Source organism: Cercospora beticola, chromosome 2 (genome assembly GCF_033473495.1).
Source record: "Cercospora beticola chromosome 2, complete sequence".
NCBI lineage: Eukaryota > Fungi > Ascomycota > Dothideomycetes > Mycosphaerellales > Mycosphaerellaceae > Cercospora > Cercospora beticola.
In genome coordinates this window covers 2,986,148-3,002,629 of record NC_088936.1, presented here as the reverse complement: position 1 = coordinate 3,002,629, position 16,482 = coordinate 2,986,148, and the positions used below count along the sequence as shown (strand labels likewise).

Genomic DNA, 16,482 nt, shown 5'->3' with positions numbered 1-16,482 from the left:
CCGCCAGCGTTTCGTACGTGGAATCCAGGTTGCCGCAGTTGCCGGACTCATGCGCTGAACCTGTGCCTATACCGCTCTTCCATGTATCCCGGTTGTCCAGCTCCCCGAATGTAGCCTCTCCGCGATGTGTGTGTCGCTTAGTGTTCGCGGTCGTGGGTGATGTTGTTGTTCGCGGGTCGGAGGGAGGATATGACGTCTTCGGCAGCCTCTCACAGAGACGTGTAATGGACTTTTGAACCACGGTCTGGGGGGCGACCAGAGTTTGGCGACGCTGTGGTCTGGCGGAAGCGTTGCAGACTAGTGGCGTGCGAATAGCTGGATGTGGTATGTGTGCAGACCGTCAGTGAGAAAACGTAGAGAAGAAAGACGCAAGTGGTCTGGTCATCGACTCTGCTCTACACCATCAACCCTGCTTGGGATGCAACCGTCCGGATGAGCAAGGATCATCGAGCAGAACAGAATCCATCCGCCGTCTACAAATCATCGACTTGTCCTCAGGCAGCAAAGTGTCTGATGACATGCAAGCTGGGTGCAGAGCGATGTCTAGCGTTGTTACGATGAGCGCCAGCCTCTCGATCGCAGCTGCGGATCGGAGACTTGCTGTGGAAATCGACGACTGCACGCGTACCCATCGGCCGTAGGATGGGACGAGCACGTCTGCCGAAAATACTTGCATTTGACACGGCCGCTTTCGCCGTATGTCGCAGCCTCTTCACGCGCTGCAATATTGTTCTGTTCGTGCAAAGTATGAGTAGGCAGAAGATGAGGTCTGGACTGGACTGCCTGTGCGTGCGGCGCTCCCGCGAATGGCTGTTAGAGCGTCTAGTTGGCCTTGGCAGGCTCGAATCTCAGGCACCGCGTGTCGAAGTCAACCACCGCTATCTTCACTCGCCTCGCATTCTTGGCCTAATCTATTGGTACGTACGAAACGCAGGTGGGCCTCCATATAGCCCTTGCCACGGATGTCAAGCCAAACATCCTCCGGACATTTCGTATTCAGTACTGTTCAGGTATTCGATGATGACAAGACTCATCCACCCATTGCCACCTCGTCGCAGGGAAAGGAACGAGGTTCTAGGCCTGCGTGACGGCGCATTAGTGATCAAGAACACTTTGGACCTCCCCTCCGTGACATTTGGCTTGTCGACATGAGGTCTTGTAGCAAGACAGACGACGATCCAGCCTTCATCGGTCGAATACAACCACCCAGCACATGCAGCTCCTTAACTAGTCCGACGCAACTTGAGAAGGTCAAGCAATAGCTCCGCATCCGCGCACGAAGTATGCTTTGCGGCCAAGCCATATTAAAAGGCGTCCTACTAAAATATGTAATCGAGCTGTGGCTCGGAAGTTCGAGTGTCCGGACATCGGATTCGCAAAGATGCACTCATATCGCAGGTTGCTTCTCTGACAAAGGCCCAGCCGAAGTGGGTGCGTCTGCAGTCCAATGTAGCCAGCATATGAGCGATCTCGAAGGTCCGACCTTCAAGTGGTCGTAGGTGTCAGGGCAACGGCGTGGTGATGGTACTGACTGCTAGAACGCCTCAGAAATTTGACTCCATGGCTTCGAACTTCGTGCTCTAGCTGGCCCTGCCCCGCCTGCTAAGCGGCAATTGTTTTCGGGCCCGGCTGTTCGCCTGCGATGCTTCTGTACTAAGTCGGCTGGCTGTCGAAGAACGGATACAAAATGAAGTGGAGACCTCACATAATGTAGATTGGCACATTCGCTAGAAGAAGACACTGTTCCGTACACGAGCCAAAGTGTCCCCTCACCCCACAAACTCACCAACCACAATCCCCAAATCTTGCGTCCCCACAACCCTCCCATACCTCCTCACAGCCTCAACCAAAGCCACGGCACTAACCATGATCTCCTTCCATCCCTCCTCTCTCCCCAGCCTTGAACCCTCAAACACCAACAAATCCCCAACAATCCTGGCCACCACTCTTCCATGTTTCTTCTTATCCTCCACTTTCGCCCCTCCAGAAACTTTATCTTGACTCCAAAAATAAGTTGTCTTCTTTTGCTGTCGGTTTCGAATCGTGTTGTCAGTCACAGGAATCGTGGACTCAAAGTTCCATCTGTCGTGGATGAGACCACTAGAATGGGTAAGAGTCGTAGGTCGGCCGCGGATGGTGAGATCGATAGAGGAGGTTATGATGCCGTGGTGGAAGCGGACGTGCGCTATGGGTTGGGCAGTTGACGTGCGAATTTGTAGGATTGGTCTGCTGGAGAGGAAAGAGGGAATGTGAGGGCTGGATTCGCGGGTGAGAGTGTAGAGGATGGAGCCTGTCTGGGCATCGCAGAGGGCGTCTTGCGTGAGACGGAGTGGTGGGATTGAGCTCGAGCTCTGGAAAGCGTTGCTTTGAGTTTGTGATAGGGAGTGAGGGTTCGAGTGTGGTGGGAGAGGATCGGGTTCGATTGGCGTGATTGGGGCTTGCGGATATTGTGCTTGCTCGTTGCAGTATTTCTGTGGTTCTAGAGGTGCCGAAGCTTGATTCCAGTAATCCTGCGCCTGTGCATCGTGAGGAGCTTTGTTGTACGAAGCTTGTGTCGGTGCATAGATGTTTTCTGAGCCCTGCTTTGCGAATGTCCATGGCTGAGCGACTTGTTCAGCCTTGTTGCTCGTACTCCGCCTTTTGGCTTGCTCAAGTGCGTGTGAGAGTGAGATGGCCATTTGTGCCTTAAGTTATTGCATCCATCCTTGTCGCATAAGGTTTTCAATTGCTCAGGTGATTGGCACCTTGTATCCGGTGCACTCTGGAAGCAAGAAGTGTTAGGTCGCGTGTTACCTTCGACTCGAGCGTGCGATGCAGACCACACTTTATCGTTTTGCTGTGAGATGACATCGAGGTGCATCGCTGTGCAGCCAAGCCGCTCCTGCTGGCGATCCTTTGCTCACACTATGGATGGAGGATCTGCTGTGCCCGGGTTTGTACAACACACAACGGGATGGAACTTGGTGTACATTTCGTGAAACCGCCGCGGTCGTGCAATATCGTACATGTTGCAGCCGTTGCTGGGACTTGCTTATTTCTCGTGCAGGCGAATTCCTTCTTTGCCGCCACGCCATCTGCTGCCCAGCACAGGTAAGTCCCGGTCGATTAATTCTTGCTCTATGATTTTCCATCTTCCAATTTGCTTCTCCTTGTGTACCGGTGTTCTTCGCGACTGGTACACAGTCACATTGGGCAATGTCGCAGCAAGCTCTTGAACCTGAGGCGCCTGTGCCAATTTCTTCGGCTTTTCCTTGATCATGAAAGCCTCATAGAGCTCGTTGAGGGTTTGAGCACTGTTCATCTGGATATCCGGGATTCGTTTGCCAGACAGCTGCATTGTACGCTTGAGGAACTGCAGCATGTTAGCTTCGCACTGCCAGCTACGAAAACTGTGCACTTACCGCAAGCTTCATCCCCGGGTCAAAAAATGTGAAGTCAACCCAGTCAACTTCCGCTTGAGATTTTTTGATTTGCATCAGCTGCACCGCCAGGCTTTCTGGCGTAATGTCTGCCTTCTTCGCTGCCGCAATCTTCTTGCCTTTCTTCGAAATGCGATAGTCCGGCTCAATGCCTGTCAGCACGGCCGCCTCGTCCTCGGGACTTGCAAAGCGAACTTCCAGTCCACCATCAGATCCCTGAGAGAGGCTGGCCCTGCCGGTGCGTTCGATTGAGCTGTTGTTGGGATGCGCATTGCACACTTCCATAGCGCTGCGACCGGCCTTCTGTAGCACAGCAATCTCGACGGCGACGTTGTGCAAGAGACGCTGCCACTCAGGATTTGTAAGCTCCGCTTTCTTTTGGGGCAGGAAGCTATCCTCATGTCAGCGTGTCCCAATAATGCGCGCCCCAATGCACTCACCCTGTGTACTGCTCGCCTCTGTCCAGACGCTTCTTCGCCCATTGCTCGCTACCAACTCGCTCTAGACCGTCCCAGGTCGAAGATGGCAGATAGTCCGGGTGGGTAGCAGGATCGTAGCGTTCCGCAGGCCGATAAGTCACCCTATTGATCTTGACCTGCTCTGGTATTTTTGACGTGCTGGCTTCACTCCCTTCTTCCGCGGCTCTCGCCTTCGCTTTCTCTACCTGTCTTGCCTTCTTCTCTTCGGCCTTTTTGTCGCCAAATAGCAGGTTGCTCATCTTCTTGTACAGGGGGATATCGGCGCGTCGGGGGGTGGTCGTGTGCAGCTGGCGTGCAGCGTGTGCCAGGCATGAGCGGCAAACATATCGTTGGGTCGCTGGGTCAGCGGCGACCCTCAATGCCTGCTCGGCGATTCGTAGATGGTGCATGATGGATGCGTTGTAGATCGAGAGGCATCGATTGAGCTTCGGAGGAGAGATGGTTGCCCGCAGTGCCAAGCCAAGCCTGCTCTCTCACTTCACGATGGCCCTCCTCGTATGGAACAACACCACACATCACTCAGCACGAAAACAATCCACATTCTGCGCGCTGGTGCGCCTAGTCTTAATGATACTGGGGTCTGTTGCAGCTCTTGATGCGCATGCCAACACCACGGAATACACGTCTTACCGATGGTCAACCACCTCCCGCATCACACCTTCTCCAAGCTGTCATAAATTCAACCACGGCAGGTACATGTCGTCTGGCATGGACTGATCTTGCTCTGTAGATTTTGTCGGTCTCAACCATCTCCAACAATATCTTCTCTTCTTTTCCAGCAATCTCTGTCTCATTCTACTACACACCTCCTCATGCGCATGCCTCCGGCGCAATGATCACGGCGAACAATGTGCTCGTCGGCGCTGTATTGTACACCTTTCTGCTGCCATGCTTCATCGTTCCCCTATTCGTTCGATTCGTGAGCCGACGACGCACTCCCCGACGGTGGGCGAAAGGCAAAAAAGGCCGCAGGCTCGACAAGAACGGCATCCTGCTGACCGGGACGAGTGCATCATGGCGCCCACGCACCCCGTGGTGTCACCTGAAGCGACACCCTACCTACGAGAACATTTCGACCACGAAGGAGACTTGCAGCCAACATTGGCCCCTGCCAACACCGTGACCAGTTTCCAAGGATTCGACACAGACTCTGGATCCGAGTATTCAGAACCGAACACAGCATGTGAAGATCAGGGTCTGTCATTGCCTACTAGACAGGCCAGGTCGTCCTCAACTCCTGCGAGCGGTCCTCGTAAAGGCATACTGCAGTCACCACGACCAAGAACGTCGTCGGCCGGGGATGCCAGGACCGACAAGCAGAAGAGAGCACATTTTGACGAGCATTTGTTGGAGCTGGATGCAGCTATTCGTCGAGCCGCGACGGATCCATCTGATCTACATTCAACGAGCCCTAGCGGCCTGCATTCGCAGGGAGGGGCTGCGGAAGCACTGCCCAGAGCGTAGAGTAGCACAGGACTAGAGTTTCCGACCGTCCTCGCAACATCTACCTTCAATGAGGATGCTGATGAGGACGACGATTACGCCCATCAACGATGGATGATCGAGGACTTTTACGACCCAAACAGAGGTCACGTCAAAGAAGCTGCGCAGAATGGCAGCGAGTTCGATGGGGATGATCATGGTGCTGAGGCAAGCCAAGCTTCTGACGACGAGGCCAGTGTGTACTCCGACGTTGAGCGAGTTCCTGACCTCGATGACAGCGTAGAGACTCCTGCATGGAGACAACCTCTCTCGGAGGGCACGGCTTCACTGGAAGTTTGTACGAGCGATGAAGCTCACAGTGCTGAACACGCAAGCGACCAGCACGACGATACATCTACCCAGCCTGATACTGAACCTGATAACAGCCTATCCCGCGACCCTTCTGTTCCACGCTTACAGTTCTTGGGGCTCTGGGAGGAGCAAGACTTGACACCACAAGAGAGAATATACACGATGCCGTCTATCACCGAAGAAAGTCTGCGCACTTACGAGAGCAACGTTGAAACATACGCAGTGCCGAATCCCTGGCAAGGAGAAGAGAGCTTTCCTGCATATCAAGAGCCAGAAGGCCTCTCGGTGACTGGAATGACTGAACTCGGTCTTGAGCGGGTACCCTCTGAGACGCGATCTGCTCCGGCGCCTGTGACCCGACGAGGACGACGTATGACAAAGACTGAGCAACCTCCGCGACACTCGTCCTTGACTGAAGTCCACAGGATGAAAGAGCGAGTAAGGAGGCCGTCGTTCGTATCAACGAAAGCCAGCCCCGCGCGGCCAGCCATGGCGACAGTCAGCGTCAAGACTGCGGAGTCACCTCGTCTTAACCCCATCTACAACCACCCCGGATCTGGGTACCTGCCTCTGCATCAAAACAAAGAGCCGGTCAAAACAGCGCAAACGATCAACTCGGACCTTGGCACGTACAAAATGATGTGGGAAGACGAGCCATCCCCCGGCTCTGGAGGCAGTACTGGAACGATGCTCGGACAGCCTTCCTGCGAGGAACACCTCTTGCCTACAGATCCTCCTGGCGATGACCGTCTCGTGGCACCAACACCCATGTTGGAGAAGGTGAGATCTCGACTTACAGCATGGACTTGGGAAAGGCAACAGTCTCCAGAGAACAATGCTGGCTGGCTGCCGCTTCTCGATACTGCTGGTCAGCGCCGTGCGATGACATCCGATCACAGTGACAGTCGTGAACTCCCACCTGGCCCACCAAACACTGCTCTACACTCTGAAGAGCCTTCCCGGCCCCATTCACCTGGCAAATCTCCCATGGAAGAAGATGATGAGTCAGACCAGCCGATAGAGATCCGCAGCAGGGGTATTATCGCCACCAGTCCAAAGCTTCACACAGCCCATCAGACACGCGCTCCATCCCCAGTGAACGAGGACAGCCTCGCACCTCCTCGAAGGAACAGTCTGCCTGCCTCTCCGACCATACCCCAGCTGTCGAATCTTGCACTGGAAGATTTGCGATTCGAATCACACCGCGATTCAGTGGAAATTACTCGCGGACACATATGGATCGAAGGGCTCGATCATCGCAATCGAGAGAGACCGAACAGCCTACTGCTGGCAGCGAGAGACTCGTTCAAGCTGGCCAAGAACAGGATTGACGCCCCATGGCCGAGAGCCACTGCTTCAGAGACGCAGGCCTTTGCCAAGCCAGCTGGTTCCGCCATCCAGTGGTCGCGATTCGGCGGACTGAGTCCAATACCTGATGGCAGTCCACCCAATGCTAGGTCAGGTAGTTTCGAGCTACCAAGCACCGAGTCCAGCGTGCAGAGTGGTAGTTCGAATGCGCAACACCAAGGATCCGCAGATGTCAGTCCACGCAAAGTCCCAGACCAAAAGAACATCGCAGGAGCTAATCCACAAGTCGCCGGGAGTGTGGAGCTCCAGAAACGTTTGGAGCGACTAGAACAGCGAGTCCAGGTCTTGGAAGACAGAATCGCACTCGATCGACGGAAATGATTGCCATTGATACTTCTTCCAATGTGGTCTGAAGAGCACAATTGGCTTGGTACCTAGTAAATCTCCAGCTCTGTATCCTCAACGACATGAAACCTGAGACGGGGCCGCCTGTGATGGTCAGTTCTTGTCATTCCCATATCTGTGTCATGGCCGTCAGTATAGAGCTCTTCTGTATTCGCTCTCCCGTCTTTGAATCGTGCCCCGCAGAGAGGAGCTGAGCACGTACTCAAGATCTCATTCTGTGTGTGACTGGTTCTGTCTGTCTCCGCGAACGAATATCGCAACATACATTTGAGATGATAGTCTTCCGTGGTAATTCTCCTGTTTTATAGCTTGTGAGAAACCCATCATCACGCCCCAAGCCCTCCAGGACGCCTCGCTCCTCCTCTGTTCTTATCACCAAATGCTGCCGCAGTATATCATGCTTGCCGTCAGAACCAAAGTTCGCCGCATAAAAACGACACCACCTCATGTACTCGCTCAATCCACATCTACGCCCTTAGTCTTCAAATCCTTCCTCGCTTCCTGAATCTGCTGCATTAATTCCTCGTGCGCTTCGGGGACATCGTTGAAGGTGAGAACGCCGTAGCCAAGTTTGCCGAGGAGGTAGGCGCCGAAGGAGATGAGGGCCCAGAAGGGGAGCTTTGTATCAAGCATCAGTAAGACAGACATTCCAGCAGATGGACTGCGTTTCTTTTTGGGTCAGAAAAGGCAAGAGATGGGACATACGTAGGGTATTATTTCTGTCTGAATCGCAGCTGGAAGAGGCAGGAGGCCTGCGAAGAGGATTGTGTACAGCTGAAGAGAAGCGTCAGTGAGTTGGGCGCATTGGATTGGGTGGGATGCAGGGAGGGATTTACGGAGGCGGCGAGGAGAGCGAGGGAGATTTGTTGTTGAGCGCGCGTCATTTCTGCAGAGGGTTTGTTATGTGGAAGGAGTGACGTGAAGAAGAGGTCAAAAGTATTGTTAGACTCGGTCGCGGTTCTGGATGTGATGTTCGCGCTCTGGAGGGTCGCGACTTTGGAGACGTTACGTTGCAGCTTCGACAGGGGTTCAATGTGAAAGCCTCAGGCACACAGTCGCTTTTGCATGTGAAAAAGGCAGGAGAGCATTGACTTTTGTCTTAAAATCTACCTAAGATCTAGAAGCTTTGGTGAAGAAAGGAAGAGTACTGCGATTCCCTCTATTCTTTCAAAAATTTCGCCCATTCCATCAGCCAGCGATTAATGAGCAGCTATGCGTAGACATATGCCTCTTGAGGTCCTTCGGAAACAAGAAACCTCGACTGCACCTCTCACAAGTGTGCTTTCTCTCACCGACATGATTCTTCTCATGTTTTCGTCTATCGCCATCACGATTGAACACTTTGTCGCAACCTGTCATCTGGCAAGGAAAACCACCTGGGATCTTTGGCATGCGCTTACGCTTTTTGGTAGCGCTACCCTCGCTGTGATCGGAGAGCATCAGACTCAATGCTGAGCCTCCTGATGCATAGCCAGCGTCTCTTGAACGAGACGACTCGTTTGATGCCAAGCGTGAAACGAAGCGTTGCACTGGCATGGTGAGACCTGGGGACTGCCACTCGTCTCCTTCATCTGAGTCGGAGTACAGAGCACAGTCTGTACCTTGGCCGACAAAGCTGGTGTTTCTGCTGTCTTGCCGATATAACGTCGACTCTCTCAAAAGTTGAGGAAGCACGTCGAAGTTCGAAAGTAATCCGGCGTCAAGGTCAGTGCCTGGGCTAAAGCGCACGTAGTCGCACTCGATGAAGCCATCATAAGCATTCCAGTTCGGCTTTGAGTGGTCCAGCGACAGGACAACAGTCGCTGCGTCATCTGCTGTTTCGAAACAGGCATAGATAGTGTTCCACGATGATGCTTGCTCTTGGCCACGAGGCTGACCATTGTCGATCGTCATGTGGCTGGCCTGAGGGAGACCTGCATTGTAAAGATGCTGCTGTAAGCGGACAGCGGTGCCAGAGAGACCTTCAATGAGGACAACTCGAGGATCCACCAGACCACGCGACCAGTTGTTTCGTGTTGGATTCCAGCGCTTCTCGCGAAACGTGCTCGTGGCGTTGTTCGTGTTCGCAAGCTCGCATTTGCTGATCAGGATCTGTTTGCTCCTGCCATGTCCCAGGCTCATGTGGCTGAGTCCGAGAAGGTTTGCCATCGAGTGGACTTTCCTCCGCTGTCGCGTTTGCAAGAGCGAGGTGATGATAACCGTTCGCTCTTTGCAGCGGCGGAAGTCGGCCAGTTGTTCGCGCAAGCTGTTGCACCAAGTTTCAAAATTATCGGACGCTGTCCAGGAGTGGTGACTGTCACTATCTTCGAATACTGTCTCCGGACCTTGCGCTGAAGTGTCCGCAAGCAATCTGCCTCTGCTTGGCTTGGTCGCCTTTGGAGACAGTTGAGAGCCTGCAGATGATTGTCGAATAGAAGAGCTTGAATTTTCCCGAGATAAAGCAAGCTGACCATGGCTGGTGCGTCTGGTCGATGAGGTTGCCGACAATGGGTTCCATTGCCAGCCCAGGTCGGGCGGACTGGTAGACAGGAGGGACACTCGAGAGTGCTTCGGTAAGCTTCGCAGGCGCTCAATTGGCATTGCCGTTATTGGGAGTGGAGCGGTGGGCTCGACCGGCAATTCGAAGGGGTCGTTAAAGATGGACAAGTCCCAGATGTCAATGGCGCTCAACTCCGCCGGATTGACGCTGTCCGGCGCGTCTGTGGCCCAGGCGCCAGCGGAAGTCATGTACGGTTCCATTGTGCAATGGGTCTCTTGCTGAAAGCTCAAGAGACGTGATGCGAACAATTGGAGGAGCATGGACGAAGAGAACTTACAGTGAACATAGCGCCGCCAGCACAAGCTGATATTGGCGGCGCATGCAGCTCACGAATGCCAGCTGACCGGCTCGGCTGTCGAGAGCCCATCCTTCTACACGTTTGCCTTCACAGCATGCAAGCGGACCAAGCTCGATACATGTCGTTGTGAATACAGACGCCGATGCGAAGGTTAAGTAGCCGTGCACTCCCAGAAGTAGTGTCTGCAGCTGACATGATGAAGTACAGGAGAGAGAGGACTGGAGTTGGTGGTCAAGGAAGACCGAACCAAAGGCCGAGGAACTCAATTCGCTGACAGAGATTGACGTCACCCCATAAAATGGCTTCGTTCTGCTCGATAGCAGTCACTCATGAACCGCACAAGCATGCGAACAGCCCTCACGACGCTCGCCAGAGCAGCAGAATCGCTGCCAGTAGCCTCAAGAGCCTGCTGTCCACGACCATGGCTACAGACAAGACGCCTCACCCGCACAGCGCGACGCCATGATCTCCTCACAACGCCCAAACCCTCCACCTTCCCAGGCTACGAACCCGATGCTCTCGACGCACCTCTCCATGGCGAAAGACAGCATGTCGACCGTCCCTACGCCGACCCCTCCCCAGAAGACCTCTACCCGATGACAGCCAAAGAATCACCCAAACAACAAGACCCCTCAAACCAAGACGAATCCACCCTCGCCCGAGCAAAACGCGTCTTCGGCGACCGCGAACTCGACGCCCTCGAACGCAAACGCATCGCAGAAAGTAAATCCCGCCTCATAGCCGGGGTCCTTGTCCCACCCAAACCCGAAGAACCCGACAATTGCTGCATGTCCGGCTGCGTCAACTGCGTCTGGGAACGCTTTCGTGAAGAACTCGAAGAATTCGCCACGAAAATGAAAGAAGCGAAAGCAGCACAAAATCTCCAACGCTTACAAGGTCAAGCGACGGGGATGATGGCTGCGGAAGCGAATGCGCCGGCACATGTGGCAGTTAGCATGGATGACGATGGGGGCGGGAGCGAAACATTGTGGAGTGATACTGTTCCGGGGAATGTGGCGGAAGTTGTGGAAGGTGGAGCGGGAGGTGTTGATGAAGACCCTTTGGCGGGTGTACCGATTGGTATCAGAGAGTTCATGAAGACGGAGAAGAGGTTGAAGGAAATGCATAGGGAGAGAGGGGAGAAGATTGAGACTGCTCTAGATACGGAGTTGAGGCCGATGGCTTGGAGTACTTCGTCGAGATCTTCGTCTTCGACAACAGCAGCTGGTGCGACGACGAATGGTTAGATGAAGAGGAGCCAGCGCAGAGAGAAGATCATGCAGCCGGCTGAGTGATGATGGGGATGATGATGTTCATCACATCACCTCACACCCCTCCTTCTTCCCCCCTCCCTTCTGCTCATCCCTCGGATTCCCGCAATTCGGATCTTCCGGCCACTTCTTCACTCGATCCGGAATCAGGACCGCTGTTTCCTCAGAAAACTTGTCCTGTTTCTTCTTCTTCGTCCATTTCCAACGCGCACAGTCTGCGCAATTGGTCTTGATATGGTTCTCATAGCCCGTATCTGATGTCGGCCCGTAGCAGTCTCGGCCCTTACTTTGGATGTTCTCGGAGCATCGAGTAAGCGCGCGGATGCTGTGGGCGCAGGCGTAGAATGAAGTTTCGGTGTGGCACATTACTTCAGAGAAGGAATGGAGGGCATTGCATTTGAGGGGACAAATGGAATGTTTGCGAAGTCGGCGGTGGTTCGAGTATGTGCAATGAGGAGGGGAGTGGAGGTATTTAAGTGGTGGGCGCAATCAGGACGCAAACATGGTAGGGAGCATTTAGACCAAGACAGGCCGGCGCCTTTCTACAGCGAGCGAGACATATTGCATAGCGTTAAGTGTTAAACAGCATTGTACAGTGAGACGAAACCCGCATCCATGTATAGATGTATCGCACATTTCTTTTGCATTTCGTCTTACACACTAAAGGTAAGTAAGACAGAAGCATCTCTTTTGTTTCTTACAAGCTCGACTAAGAAGGTAAAACAGATGCAGAGCTCTGGTGGTATCGTGCAGTCGCTAAATCAATGACAACAAGAAGAAGAAAAAGACGAAAATGCCAAGATTTTCCCGCGTCTCGCCACGCTTTGTTGCTGCTCCCTTCTGCAATTCTCCTGTGTGTCGCTGGTCAGGGAAAGATGTATCGAACAGTCACTCTCTCTGCCTTCCAAAAGCAAAACCCAAGGAACTCCTGTTGAAGTGCATCATTCGTCGTCTTATCGTATTTGTACACACGCTTCGGTTTAGAGGATATTGGATGGATGTCGAGGCTGAGTAGTCGTGTGGGATGGTAATGGTGTTCGTTTCGAGGTAGTATCGACGGCCGTAATCTCACTCTTTGTTTCTGGATGTTTGCATACTGAGCGATCAGAACATGCCGCCGTCAACTGCGGCACCGCGAACTGGTGCACGCGTTCGTTCGGGAGAGCTCGGGTCTGGGGTCATTGCGCGCGAACCAGGCTGGGAATTTCCCATGGGCTGATCAAATGCCTGTAGTCGCAAGACATTGCCTGGTAAGATTTGCGCCTCTCGTTTCGGCGATGTTGGCAGTGACGGATTCGAGTCAGGCCTCGCGCTCTGTGGATATGCAGAGTCGTGTTGGTCCTTCGACCCCAGTCCAAAGAGTTTGCGGGTGCCCTTTCGCCGTGGGTTGATGGGCGGAATGGGAGGGGCCTCCTCAATGCCATTCTTCAATGAAGCACCGGCAGGCAGATCAACGGTATCAACGTTTGAAGTCGACGATATGAGCGTCGGCTCCGAGATATCGTACTTGGTGATAGTCCGTTTACGCACGCCTGCACTTCGAGGTGGGAATGTCACCCCAGCGGTGTAGGCTGAGGGGCTGTCACCTGGACTCGATCCCGATAGTGGCGGTGTCGGGGCTTCAGAAAGGTTAGCGGCAAGCTGGACTGGATGGCCGGGGCCATAGACATTGGGCGGAATGCTAGATGGCGTCAAGCTAGGCGAAGGGCCATTGTTGCTTAGCTGCGTATTGACAGACTGCAGCGGCCGACCAGTCTTGAATTCGAAATAACCCTGTCTTCCAGGACGAGACTCATCGCTGGAGCGTTCTGAAGCACCCAAAGCAGGAGATGCTGCAGGGGTGAATTCTGTTGAGGGTACGCCAGATCGTGGACCCTCCATCATGTTCCTGTCAAAATCATCACGGTAGCGCCGTGAACGGCTTCGCGAGCGACTCGAGGCCGCACCGGAGTTGGAGCGACTCCTAATCTGGTAGGCTGAACGAGCAGATGCAAGCTGACGCTCTCGCGGGAGTTCACTGCTGTTGCCATCCCCAAAACCTTCCGGAGGGTCATGCTTGAATGCAGGATGTTGCGAGGTTGGCGGCATTGGCGGTCTTGTTGAGGAATTGCCTCGCGATCGTGCCATATCCACACTGTGTCCATTTCGGTCACCCTGAGCGAGACTGGACATGCTATGATTGCCAATGCTGCCAAGTGGCTTCGGTGACTTTGACGTCTGCTCTCGTCCATGTGCGAGCGTTTCTCTGCTAGTCTTCGAACGCAACATGCCGAAGGCACGTAAGCCACTATTTCCTGAGCTGGAAACAGACAAGGGCGTAGGAGCTGGGCTGTGGTCTCTGGAGCTGTTAACATCAACAACGCTGCGCAGATTCTCCTTCACAGCCTCCCTTCGTGCGGCGAGCTCTCTTGAGAAAGCATCGCGTCCTTCTTGCGTCGCTGTGCTTCCGTCCCGCGTGTGCTGTCCACGGAGCTCGTGTTGCCAGGAAGGAATGGCATCGTCCGACTGGCGGGTGGCATCGGAAGCCCTCACGTCACTCCGTCTAGCTTGCTCCGGCCCTGCGGAGCGTCGAGTGTCACTGGTGTCCCAGTTATTGGAGGCAGTGCTTTGCGAATCACGTAATGATGGAACTGGGTCGATGGCGCCTCCCACGGCATGGCGACGGGAATCCATCTTGCTGGCAGGCAAAAGCGTTTCTTGCGTGTGCGAGGCTTCATCTTCGTGAGTGCTGCTTTCGTCGAAGGGATAGACTGATGATTGATTACTGCTCTGCCGCAGATGGTGCACCATGTTGTTGATGCCTCCTAACGAACCGGCATCAGGGCCAAGTGTGGGCGAGTCGAGCGCTTTTGAGCTGTTTGCTTCTCCGTTGTCCACATCAGTTCTCAGCGATCGCGCTGGTGTCGCATTCTTCAAAGCTCGTGGCGCGTCCTCCTCCTCCGATTCTTCGGCCATGGAAGTCCGAGACCTGTTACCCCTGAAGGCAGGATGCTCCGAGACAGAATCCAATATGGTGGGTTGCCACCTGCTGGAATAGTTACCGTAACCGTACTCAGGCTGGTTGAAAGACTGCGCTATCCGCGATTCTTCGTCATCCTCGTCGTCGTCACTCGCACTGATGTTGCCAAAGAAAGTGCGGTGGGTGTCAGGAAGTGGAGATTTGTTCACAGGAGCCACCGGAGGGTTCTTAGAAATCTGGCTGACCGCGTTTTGGAACACATTGTAGGCTGTGCTGGGTTCGTGTTGCCGAGGAGCGGACTGAGAAGCAGAGTGCGACCGAGCTCGCATCGATGGTTCGGGCGGAGTAGGCGCCTGGTCTTGCTGCACTCCGCCGTACATATTGATGCGCTGTTGCAAGGCAGATTGAGGCGACGCCTTCGTCTTCGCCGCCGTGCTCGAGGCCGACCTCTGCAGCTGTTTTTGCCGCTCCAGATACTGTTGCTCATCAAAGGCCTGGGCTGGTTTGTTGAAGGCACCCATGGCAGTGGCCTTGCCACGATCCGCGGGTTCTAGCGCCTGCGCTAGTATAGATGATTCATCAGCCTGTTCCTCTACTGGTGACTGCGGTGCGCTTCCAAGATGTGGGCTGGATGCGCCAGAGTTTGCACTCCTGATGCCAGATGTGGTCAGCGGGCTCAGTGGAGAGTTCAGCGCTGGTGACTGCGCACGAAAGGCCAGTACTGGTGATTGCGATCGCTCATGCAAGTTTCCAGCGCTCTTAGTGCCGTGCAAGTAAGGAGGCATTTTCTTGCCGCTCATTGCTCGTTGCCTCTGGATCGAGTTCAGCCGGCTCATGGCGGTGCTCTGCTGCTCCTGGAGGTGCTGGTCCAGGCCCTGTTCATACAATCTCTTAGGCTTGGTGTTGGACCGGTCTGCCGGTGCAGCACTAGCTGAGCCCATTGAGTTCCCATTTGATGGAGCATGGGCAGGAGATGGCGTTGCGCTCACCGGGGTTTGCGAGGCGATCGAGGTAGCCGCGGTTGAGGAACGCGCGATGGAGTGCGCGTCAGAAGATGTCGTCGATCGCTTCCGGTCGTAGGAGGATAGCGAGGGCGAGTGACAAAGATCTTTGGCCGAGTCGTTGAGCAAAGAGTGTCGACTATCGTCATCATCCTGGGAGCCTCTCTCGGGCTTATCTAACCCAAAGTCGAATCCCTGACTTTCATCCGACGGTCGTGGCAGCTCGCTCTCGTTGAACTCGCGCTCTCTCTGGCGATACCTTTGGAAGGCGGACATCCCAACGTCGTCGTCATACATGAGCTTTCCCAAGCTCTTCGTCGAAGTTGTGCCTGATCCAGAGATTTTGTAGATTTTCTGGCGCCCGCCAAATAGTATATTGCCTTCTCCGGGCCTTGATCTACTCATGATGCTTCCACCGCCTGCGTGTTCTGCCTCGCTGGCGTATCCATCCTCAGACATGCACGAATCTCCTCTGCTGCTGTCTGTCTTGGCAAAGGGTGGTCGTATTGAGCCGGACAGCGACGAGACCTCGGCGATGTCACTCAGACCTGCCGGGTTGTAACCAAAGTCCATCATGCGTGAGCGCCTCCTAGGTTGTAGCACGCTATCGTCGCTGGCTTTGCCGAGAAGCGATTTCGGATCGTCTTGCTCTCTAAGCATGCTGAATCGAGTCGACAAGCTCGGCATGAGCAGACTCGTTCGGAAGTCGTCCGAGGAGGGTAGGGCGACGGAGAGATCGACTTGTGGCGGGGGAGCAGGCTCGGGCTTCTTGCTCTTCTTCCATCTGTTCGTTGAAGATTTCTTGAGCACCGGCGACGGCGGTTGCGAGAGGGCCTTGAGCGCATCTTCGTTCGACGTGGGGCCGTCTGCGGCCTTTTTCTTTAAGAATTTGTTCATGGTGATACTAAACAGGTCAGCGTTCATAGCCTGGTGGTGGGATTGAGTCCACCAGGCCGCCTCGTCAACCATGGCGCGGCGGTCCCAATGTGTGCTCGAAGGGGAGGTGATG

The 16,482-nt window shown here is 54.3% G+C and overlaps 7 protein-coding genes across 7 annotated transcripts; 3 read left to right on the top strand and 4 right to left on the bottom strand.

The window, feature by feature from the left end:
- Nucleotides 1–1,769: 1,769 nt before the first annotated feature.
- Nucleotides 1,770–2,678, bottom strand: RHO25_003099 (uncharacterized protein; the record flags this gene model as incomplete). Its single annotated transcript, XM_023598625.2, has 1 exon — nt 1,770–2,678. The coding sequence occupies one exon, from the start codon at nt 2,676–2,678 to the stop codon at nt 1,770–1,772; it is 909 nt and encodes a 302-aa protein (XP_023455867.1).
- Nucleotides 2,679–3,031: 353 nt separating this feature from the next.
- Nucleotides 3,032–4,287, bottom strand: RHO25_003098 (uncharacterized protein; the record flags this gene model as incomplete). Its single annotated transcript, XM_023598624.2, has 3 exons — nt 3,032–3,352; nt 3,402–3,810; nt 3,860–4,287. 3 exons carry the CDS (start codon nt 4,285–4,287, stop codon nt 3,032–3,034), a joined length of 1,158 nt encoding a protein of 385 aa, XP_023455868.1.
- Nucleotides 4,288–4,786: 499 nt separating this feature from the next.
- RHO25_003097 (uncharacterized protein) lies at nt 4,787–5,362 on the top strand (the record flags this gene model as incomplete). Its single annotated transcript, XM_065602351.1, has 1 exon — nt 4,787–5,362. One exon carries the CDS (start codon nt 4,787–4,789, stop codon nt 5,360–5,362), a length of 576 nt encoding a protein of 191 aa, XP_065458423.1.
- A 93-nt stretch (nt 5,363–5,455) lies between these two features.
- Nucleotides 5,456–7,381, top strand: RHO25_003096 (uncharacterized protein; the record flags this gene model as incomplete). The annotated part of the gene is made up of 1 exon (XM_023598623.2): nt 5,456–7,381. The coding sequence occupies one exon, from the start codon at nt 5,456–5,458 to the stop codon at nt 7,379–7,381; it is 1,926 nt and encodes a 641-aa protein (XP_023455865.1).
- Nucleotides 7,382–7,861: 480 nt separating this feature from the next.
- On the bottom strand, nt 7,862–10,144 carry RHO25_003095 (uncharacterized protein; the record flags this gene model as incomplete). The annotated part of the gene is made up of 3 exons (XM_065602350.1): nt 7,862–8,023; nt 8,111–8,179; nt 8,702–10,144. The coding sequence occupies 3 exons, from the start codon at nt 10,142–10,144 to the stop codon at nt 7,862–7,864; spliced, it is 1,674 nt and encodes a 557-aa protein (XP_065458422.1).
- Nucleotides 10,145–10,586: 442 nt separating this feature from the next.
- On the top strand, nt 10,587–11,489 carry RHO25_003094 (uncharacterized protein; the record flags this gene model as incomplete). Its single annotated transcript, XM_023598620.2, has 1 exon — nt 10,587–11,489. The coding sequence occupies one exon, from the start codon at nt 10,587–10,589 to the stop codon at nt 11,487–11,489; it is 903 nt and encodes a 300-aa protein (XP_023455155.1).
- Nucleotides 11,490–12,617: 1,128 nt separating this feature from the next.
- On the bottom strand, nt 12,618–16,442 carry RHO25_003093 (uncharacterized protein; the record flags this gene model as incomplete). Its single annotated transcript, XM_065602349.1, has 1 exon — nt 12,618–16,442. The coding sequence occupies one exon, from the start codon at nt 16,440–16,442 to the stop codon at nt 12,618–12,620; it is 3,825 nt and encodes a 1,274-aa protein (XP_065458421.1).
- Between the last annotated feature and the right edge of the window lie 40 nt (nt 16,443–16,482).